The sequence below is a fragment of the Enoplosus armatus genome, chromosome 15 (assembly GCF_043641665.1).
Source record: "Enoplosus armatus isolate fEnoArm2 chromosome 15, fEnoArm2.hap1, whole genome shotgun sequence".
NCBI lineage: Eukaryota > Metazoa > Chordata > Actinopteri > Centrarchiformes > Enoplosidae > Enoplosus > Enoplosus armatus.
The window spans coordinates 10480253-10489569 of record NC_092194.1 but is presented as its reverse complement, the minus strand read 5'-3'; the positions used below and the strand labels follow the sequence as shown (position 1 = coordinate 10489569).

General features: G+C 45.2%; 1 protein-coding gene across 1 annotated transcript; it reads right to left on the bottom strand.

Moving 5' to 3' along the window:
• Window positions 1-403: 403 nt before the first annotated feature.
• zfyve28 (zinc finger, FYVE domain containing 28) lies at window positions 404-8011 on the bottom strand. The gene is made up of 13 exons (XM_070920623.1): window positions 7910-8011; window positions 5304-5441; window positions 4908-5110; window positions 4664-4753; window positions 4420-4509; window positions 4226-4327; window positions 2594-4135; window positions 2228-2323; window positions 1584-1747; window positions 1383-1496; window positions 884-988; window positions 642-745; window positions 404-535 (listed from the first exon to the last, which is right to left on the bottom strand). Exons 2-13 carry the CDS (start codon window positions 5409-5411, stop codon window positions 404-406), a joined length of 2850 nt encoding a protein of 949 aa, XP_070776724.1. The 5' UTR covers window positions 5412-5441; window positions 7910-8011.
• Window positions 8012-9317: the final 1306 nt, after the last annotated feature.

The window sequence follows — 9317 nt, the reverse complement described above, 5'->3', positions numbered from 1 at the left end:
CTGTTCTGATTTTGTGCTGCAAACTGCTACAGAGGATCGTTGCCCAACGCCAATTCAAAATCTGTTATTGCCTGTTTATCCCCTCTCTCTCTCCCCTCAGACAGGCATTTGTGAATCATGTGTGTGTCTTGGCTGGGCACTGAAATCAAACCCTTTGGTTCCCAGTGATGCACCAGTCTCTCAGAAGAAACAGAAACAGGTCGAATCATCACTCGTGGCCGCGTCTCGTCTCTCTGCTCTGTCATATGTAATGGCCTTACTCTGAAGCCTTGCTTAGCAGATACGATGACGACCATTAAGTTTACCAGAGCAGCGTGGCGTTTGCTTTGTACACAGCCGTGATTCTGTCCGTTGCATATGCTCTTGTTGTGGCGGACTGTGTGCTTTCGGTGATGATCTGGGGTCAGATGCCAGCCTTGTCGCTGTAGAAGGGCGTGACATGAAACATGTAGCAGTGTGTGCAAACCCTGACGGGCTTCATCTGGCCGTATCGGGGCAAAGGAGCAGAATGGGAGGAGCAGCGGGAGCAGAAGATCTGAAATGACACAGTAATGTATGAGTTACTACCCATATGATGACAACACCCAATGTATGAGATCAGCTACACATTCAACTGAGTCTCTCAGTCTGAGTCCTTGTACCTTTCCACAGCTTCTACAGTGATGCTTCCTGCGGATGACAGTGAAGGGAGCCTTGCAGGCAATGCAAGAGTTGCAGGCTTCATCAGGGACCCAGTCCGGAGGGTCTACACAGAACCAACAAGAAACAGTTAACATAAAGTAGGCCTGTCACCATCAGTACGTCTGCAGCAGACAAAAGGGGGAAAAGGAACGAGCTGACATTTGAACTAAATTCAGAGGGGTCTGTGTGTGGATTTGCTGACCTTCGAACTGGCCCTCTCGGGCCTTAGCTGCCAATTCCGATGAGGAAATGGTCTCCTGACAGAGAGCACAGTCCTCCAGCACTGCACTACGTAGCACAGGACCTGCTGGACACCATAGAAGAAGAAACTAAAACCAGTGTCATGTGTGATTGATTGTGGTTTGTGTTAAAAGCCCTGTTGCAGAGTTATGGACCAGTTAGAGACACTATAGTGCAGACTAGCTGAGGCAGGTGAAAAGGCATTACAGTAATCAAGATGTGATATGATAAAAGTATGGATGACTTTTTCAAAAAGGGGTTTTTGCAACATCTTTTATTTGAAAAAAGCAGGACTGAACCACTGATTTCACATGAATTTAAATTGGGGTCAAACATTGATTTTTGGACAGCTAAACAATGAGGTGCAACTAGCTATAAGATTTTGAATTATGTCTGCATTATATCAATAAAGGAAATACAATATACCACAACATTTTGCATATCCAAGACATGTTCCTCACCTTTTTGCTTATCGTTGTCTCCTTGCTCACACTTGGTTGCCATGACTTCAAACAGAGTTTTGAGGATGCTGCGAAGGTCACTAGCATAGTTGGTCTGCAGCTGATCAGCAACACCTGCATCACATCAGAACACATAATGGATATCAGCATGAGAGAAACAAAGAAAGAGGAAGGGAGACGTGCGAGAGTGAGAGCTTTTACCTGATATACAAACAAAGAGACGGTGGATGAGGTCGCTGCTGCTGTGGAAGCGTGATCGGATCTTGTTCCTGGCAGCCATCTTGGCAACTTGCAGGGCCAGCTGGATCTCCTGATGGTCCAGGTCTTCTGACATCCCCGAGCTGGGGGTCAGACTGCTGACAGGGCTGGAGGGAGCGAAGAGAGACAGGACGAGATCATCATTATTTCTTTCCATACTCTTTCAATGCAATTTAAACGTTCAATTCATATTTCAGAAGTTAAAAATTACAAATGGAGCATATAATATGAAGGATGAAAAGAACACAAATCAACATATTTCTCCACTTTTTTTATGCACATTACAAATTACAAAAGTATTTGCTGTTATCATTGAATATACTGAACATCAATACTCCAACATCTGTCTAATTAAACCTACAGTCTAAGGCAAATTACTGCTGTCACCTGTAGCACATACGGGAAGGAGTGACTGACACTTCAATTAATTGCTGAATGTGAACAAAGGACAGCATAAAGATTGGAAATGAACAAAGCGATCTTTTATCTCTATCATGCAAGGTCCTTTTAGTTACTATCAGAGCGTGGGCTGAAAGAGACAATCACAAATATGACAGTGACACACACTTTCATGAGCGATTAGTTACCTGGGAGTGTACGCACTGCTTGACAGACTACATGTGGTGACCGAAACACTCTCACAGTCACTACCTGACACAGAGCTGAGGGGAGAGTTCTGGAAACTAAAAACAACCAAACAAAGAGTAAAAAAGAGGGAGAAATAAAAGAAGTCCAGAACAAACACAATGGTAAAAGAAACAGTTATATAACTAAGGCAACATAAGGCAAAGTGCAAAATGAGAAACAATGGATGAAAGCAACAGAATAATTCAAAATATATGATGAAATATGGTGAAATAAAAGATATTTATGTTGACGCAAGACTGTTTTCCCCCAAAGAAAACTGATTACTCCAATATAATTCAAAGAGTTAGTCAGAAATGACAGCACACCTGGAGTTCCTCCTGCTGTCCTCTTTGGTGTCCCTCTTCGTGTCTTTAGTGCCCGTCTTGTCCATATCCATCTCCTTGTCCCTCTGACGGCCTCCACAGGCCTGCTTTTCACTCCCCACTTGGTGGTTGCACGGGGAGGGTCCATCCCCTTCGCTGGAGTCACAGTCCTGTCCATGATACCCCGGCCCCGGAGCCACCATCAGGTACTTCTCACAGAGCTGGGAGTTTGAATCATCTTCCAGGGTCTCTGCAGAGCAGCGGGAAGAAGGGGGAGTCAACTGGGCGAGCTCACCCTTACTGTGAGGCTCGTGACCTCGTGGGGGTAGCCGGCAAGCAGAGGACTGGATGACAGTGCTGGGGGCTGAGGTCTTACAGTGTTTGTCTAGTCCCAGGGCAAGGCCTAACCCGAGCCCAGTGGTATCTGTGGTGATAGCATCCTCGTGGCCATCCTCACAGCTCCCACAGCAGACACAGGAGTTGAGCAGGCAGTGAGTGGCCACCAGGGGGCCGCAGGGCTCAATATCAGAGGGAGCGGGCCGCGGCAGCAGCAGCTTGTCCACGGCCAGCTCCGTCAAGCTGGGGGAGCGAGGGTTGAAGATGACTGTGGCAGACAGCTTCATCCCACCCATACGGTGGGCGATGACCTCAGCTGTTTCAGAAGCTGTCCCCTCCAAACCCATCTCCCACCCGTTGGTGTAAGGCAGAGGTTCAGAGCCAGGAGCGGAAGTGCAAGAAGAGGGCTTTGCATTAGGACAGTGTGCGTTCTGGCTGCGTGGCTGCGGACATGGCTGCTCTGACTGGGCCTCAGAGTACCAGCCATTCCTAGTCGAGGCTGGCCGTGATCCCGGCCTTCGCTGCACAGGACGAGCAGACTCTGGTGCTTTGGAAGGAGAGGCGACACAACTACAGGCCTCTCTTGAGATGCTGGTGATGCTGTCTCCTGCTGCATCCAAGTCATCCATGAGGAAGACCCTGTCCTCCTCCTCTACATAGATGCATTTCCTTCCCCGGCCCACCAGGAGCCTGCGGGGAGAGGCCTCAGTGCTGGAAGCACCACTGGAGCCTCCTGCCTCTCCTCTGTGGGGATGGTGTGCTGGGGACTGACCTTGGCTGGGAGGCGACAGCAGGGTGGACATCTCGTCTCCCACGCGGTACACCATCATGTTGAGCTGCTCCAGTTCCTCCTCATCGTACTGCATGGAGCAGGCCAATTCAGCCTCCTCTGCCTCCTCACACAGCAGGCCCTGCTCCTGCTCCTCCTCCCCCCTCTCGGTCTCCACCTCCTCCCAGCCCTTTTCCACTTCCGCCGGCTCCTCCTCCTTGCTTGGACAGACAAACAGAGCCAGATGCCCCTGCTCCCCCTCACTCCCCCCCCTGGAGGTGTCATTAGCGGGGATGCAGGATGAGTGATTCTCTTGGACTGGAGCTGGTGAGCTGTTTGTGGCCAGTTCTTGGTCTATGGACACCTCCCCGTCCTGAGAGATACACAGGTTCCTCTCCAGCGTAATTAACTCCTCCTCAGTCAGGGTCTGCAGCAGGTCTCTGCAAAAACATTGTTGTAACATATTGACAGAGGAAAAAAGATAATTTAGAAATATGAAGTTATTTTTATAATATAATCAAAGACTGTACCTGATTTTCTTCAATAAAGTGCGAAAAGGCCGGAAGAGCTCAGACATGTCCTCTGATTTTCGGTCTAGGTTGAGAGGTCCCTCTGCATACACAACCAGCCCACTAAAAAATATATTTTAAATTCTGTGAGAGGGCAAGAGGGAGGCGAAAACAAAGAAGTGGGTGGAAGAATGGAGAGGACAGGCAACACTTACCACACAATGGCTAGTCTGGGAATTGTAAACATCAGTGCGGGTTCATAGTCATCGATCAAGTCTTGCGTGAGATAGCCCAGCTTCAGGGCCCTGAGACAACAGCACAGGAGGAAACACAATGAAAGAATTAACCACATTATCTCTACATATTATTTAGATTCTGGTAAATTCCAGATGAAATCAGCAGTGCTCTATAGGCTGTAAATCTTTATGTTTCTAAATGTTTGTTCCTCTGTCAACTCACCTCTCCACAGTCTCACAGAAGAGCACAATCACATCCTGCTGTACATAGTATTCTTTGGGAGACTTCACAGGCACCATGGCTGACACATAACTGCCAATGGAACAAAAAGAAGGTGGAATGTAATGACATTTACAGCTTTGTTGAATGTTTTTGGCAAACTTGCACCAAAAAATCCTTGGGAGGATGACAAATGTGGATTCGTCTTGTTGCTACAATTACCAGTGATGTCTGGTTCTTCATTTACCTGAGTTCAAACTCAGCAAAAAGGCTGTCGAAATGTCGCAATGCGTCCTTCATGCGGTCCGTGTACAAGTTGAGGTCCCTCAAGGCCTGGTCTCTGGTGATGTTGCGTACCTCCTCCAGGCTGCGTGTAAGGTCCTTAGCCAGGGGTCTCATTGCTATACTCTCTATCTCCCTGTTCATGATGATGGAGCCGGCAGCCAAACACTGCACAGGAACACATATATCATATATCTCGACTTGTACAGAAGATTAAACTGAGAGAATTATGTTTACAACGGCATGCTAGATGATCAAGAAAGACCATAATTGTAAAAATGAAACATAGTATATTTATGCACGTATGTAGGACTTGTGCAAGGTTGTTTTCCTCCAGACTGATGCTGGAGGGAATACATACCTCAGCCCCAAACCACAACTGCCCTGCCAAGTTGTCATGACGAATCTCCTCGGGGAACTTGACACAGAAGTCTCGGTTGGCCCGGTCATTGGGGATACATTCATCCATGATCTGATTGATAATGTTCAACACATTGTCCTGCAGATGAGCACAAGAGGGACAGAAAACAAAATTGAACAAACTAGTTGGAGCGATAAAAATGAATAGAATGAATAGAAATCTGCTCCTGAAAAGCAATTTTCTCAGTGTTTACTTTGATTAACTAATGTTAATCAAAGTAAATACTGAGAATCCAAGCTTCACCTCTTTCAAGAGGGCCATTGTATTGCAGCGTTTAAAGACCATTGATTAGGAAGTGAATGAAAACAATTTGACAAGCACATGAGACTATTAGGGCCCTCGCAGCTACATTCGCCTTCAATAAAAACACTAAACTAAAGCCCATAATTCCAGCAGTGAAAATGCAGTGTCACACACAGCAAGAGCTAATCAAGAGCTTATGCGCCGCTGGCATGTACAACAGCCATAACAATGACTTACAATGAGCCTTTCACTCAACCGCAGCTGCACTGCGCACTGTAATCTTGTCAGGCACAGCACTGCGTCTCTCTCTCTGCCCCGAGGAGAAAGATTAAAAAGCTTTGAGAAGGAGAGCTTAACCACTGATTCCTTTACGGCTGTGTGCTATGTATGTGTGTGCTGTGTGTGTGTGTGGGTGTGTGTGTGGGTGTGTGTGTATGGGTGTGTGTGTATGGGTGTGTGTGTATGGGTGTGTGTCTGTGTCTTGGCCCGGCCTGAGTACCACCCCACTGTCTGTGAGCGTATCCCAGCAGGGGACACCGGTGATAACCTTCTCTACTGTTGGTTTCAAATAATCCAGAGCTAGTGACTCTGGTGTGATACCTGACACGCCAGAGTCACAAAAGACTGACTTCTGTCCTTTTTTTCTCTCTCACTCTTTTCACCGTTTCTCTCTGACCCTTTCTCTTCCTCTGTCTCTTGTGTATGCCATCTAACTCAATCTTTGTCCATCTCAAACACACACATACTCGCCCGCTTGTTCCAGCAGGCCGCACTGTAAGAACAGCCGTGCCAACATAATATGAGCAGCATGCCAGCAACCCCCACAGAGGCCCATGAATCAGAGCCGATAGCTGCAGTGGCAGGTTCAAGTGCAAATTTTGGCTTGAGTGCACTTGCCTTCTATTCTTGGGGCCTTAGGGCTGTGGGGTATCATGCTGCTTAATTCATTCTTCAAGACCCTTGAGGAGGGACACCACTGAAAAGACTCCTCTCTGAACATAAGTGCTCAGAGTTTGCCACTAAACATTTTCTTTGCAACTTGTAGGGTGAGAAAATAAAAGACTAATTTGAGAAAGCAAGAGCGAGTCATTCACAACTGCTGAAAAGCCTCAGCTTGATCAATTTGAGGTGATAACAAAATTACTCTAAAAAAGAAAGTAAGAAAGAGGAAGAAGAGCATGAGAACGATGAAAAGAGAAAGAAACTGTGAAGAAATACCAAAGAAAAACAAGGTGACAGATTGGCAAGGGAAGGATGGAGGGGAAAGAGGCAGAACAGTCGGGGATCAAGTGATGACCTTATTAAGTGCTTCTCCCCTGTGTGCTGTGGCGGTGGGAGGAGGCTAAAGCACAACGGGCCAGCTGACGACCTCCCTTCACCTCCTCCAGCTCTCTCAGCATGATGCAGCCATCACTCATGCACAGCATCACCTTCTAAGCTCCTCTCAGCCCTGACCACATAAAGACCTGACACAATAACAGGTATCACCACATACAATAACTTACTGTAAGTTCATATCTAGATAAGATTCTCAGTATGTTTCAGTCAGACGTGCACGAATAGAAATCCTTGTTCCAAACACAATTAACTCAATCAAAGTTACAGTTATAAAATGTCTCTTACCAGAGAAGCCACTCTTGTAACCATTTACTAATGACCCACATGACAAGTCTACTTATCTCACCTTATCAGCAAAACTGCTTGATGTAAGAACCCGGTCAAGCAATGTTTGGGAAGGCAACAGTCATATATATCACCATGCCTGTATCCAGTAAGGGCTGATAAAGGTGTTGTCTATTTTTAGCTTCCAGGCCAAACCAATGTCCAGCCACGGTGTTCAGGCATACACCGATTACACGTTGATTACACAACTTGCCCACTGCCCCCACCGTCGTTTTGCTTTCTTTTTTATAGAAATAAAACCCAAGTTAATTTTCGCATTTCAGTGCCCACCAAGCGTTAGTCAGACAACGAACGTTACAATTATAAACTGAAATAGCCATTGAAAGTGCATGAGGAAGTGATCTCTTAATTGCTAGTATGGAAGGGAGGAATAATTACAGCAAGCAAAACCTGTTTCAATCTTCATATGGGCACCTGGCTATTACTATAAGACAGACTTGAAACATTGTGAACCTATACTTTAACTCTGTTCCAGCATTATTCCACTTAAGGGCTATTTTCATGTATTATTTATAATGAATGAATGAAATATCAATGCTAATTCAAACAGACTGAAATGTTTCCTTAGTGAAATGAAAGGCACAGAAAGATGATGACTTTGTTGCTTTCTCCATGCTGACCTGACAAGAGCGGAACTGGTTGACTAGCAGGGTACATCTCTGAGGGTCCTTTCTGCCGTCGAGGCCGTCCAGCTCAGTGGCCACCTGATTCAGTTCTTCATCAGCGTAGTAGAACTGGGCCAGGAGCTGAGGGTCCGTCCTCTGCACAGAAACACAAAGAGACACAAGGAGGTCATTTTTAACACAGGTAAAGTTCTTCATGAGAAACAATACAGACGAAGCAAAACATCACACAAAAGGTTAGAAATTAAAAGTATTGTCATGATTAATTACAGGCTTGAAAACAGTCTACCCCCTCTCACACACGTTTTGTGTGACAAAGTTTGCGTGTGTTCTTCGCTCATTCATTGACTGTTATTTCTTAACATCTTATACCTCAACGTACATCAGTTTGCACTAGGGCTGCAACTAACGATTATTTTCATTATAGATTAGTCTGTCGATTATGCTCTCGATGAGTCGCTTGGTCTATAAAATGTCAGAGAATGGTGAAAAGTGCCCATCACAATCTCCTAAAGCCCTAGGTGACGTCTTCAAATGTAATGTTTTGTCTAAGACCCAAAGATATCCAGTTTAATATCATAAAAGATTACACATATATTTGAGAAGCTGAAACCAGAATTTAAAAAATGACCCAAAGCAATTAATCGGTTATCAAAATAGTTGCAGATTAATTTTCTGTGGATTCACTAAGCCATTCATTGATTGCTCTAGTTTTCACAAGTATTCACTCTCATAAACTTGACATAGCCTATTTGTTTTATTTCCTGTGCTCTGACTGTGAATCATCCTACACCATTTTCTCATTTTGGGTTTCTTTCAACAGTCTTTCTGAAAAGTTGATACATGATATTGGGGTTTTCTGTCCCTTGGTCAGTATCTATTACTATTCTGAGCACCTCATCATTTTAACAAAGAAGAAGTTATTTTGTTAGATTTTTTGAGAGTTTTAGTTGCTGAATGTTGCTCTGCCAATATCCACAGATTACCATGCCCTTTACTAACCGGTTCTTCAGCTGTGGCCACAAATATCAGAGCGACAACAGCCGTGAAATCATGTGACCCAACCTTACATCTCAAAACAACACAATGTTTACAGAGGAAATTACTGACTCTGCTACATGCTATGTTTCTCTGTTGGCAGGGGATGACTGGGACAGAATCTCACGTCTTACTAAACTGTGAGAGATAGGAATAAACTCCCCGGTGTCTGAAACCTGCTTGTTGATCTCATAAGGCGAGTTAATTATTAATTTCAGCTGCAAAATTTAGTAACTGATGTCATGCATAGAGGAAATCCTGCAACAATACAAACGGATCTGCTCTATTTTGATCATTAGGTCAACTAGTTGCTCAGGAGAAGGACCTGTGTTCATTCATTAAACTAGTTTCCATGTGTAGTGGTTGG

What these genes read in the sequence shown, in the direction of transcription:
- zfyve28 (XM_070920623.1), bottom strand. Translation starts at nt 5,411, where the DNA reads ATGGATGAATGTATCCCCAATGACCGGGCCAACCGAGACTTCTGTGTC. An exon ending in TCTCTTTGTTTGTATATCAG is followed by an intron (nt 1,497 to 1,583) that starts GTAAAAGCTCTC and finishes GATGTGATGCAG; the next exon opens with GTGTTGCTGATCAGCTGCAG. An exon ending in CCGAGAGGGCCAGTTCGAAG is followed by an intron (nt 746 to 883) that starts GTCAGCAAATCC and finishes GGTTCTGTGTAG; the next exon opens with ACCCTCCGGACTGGGTCCCT.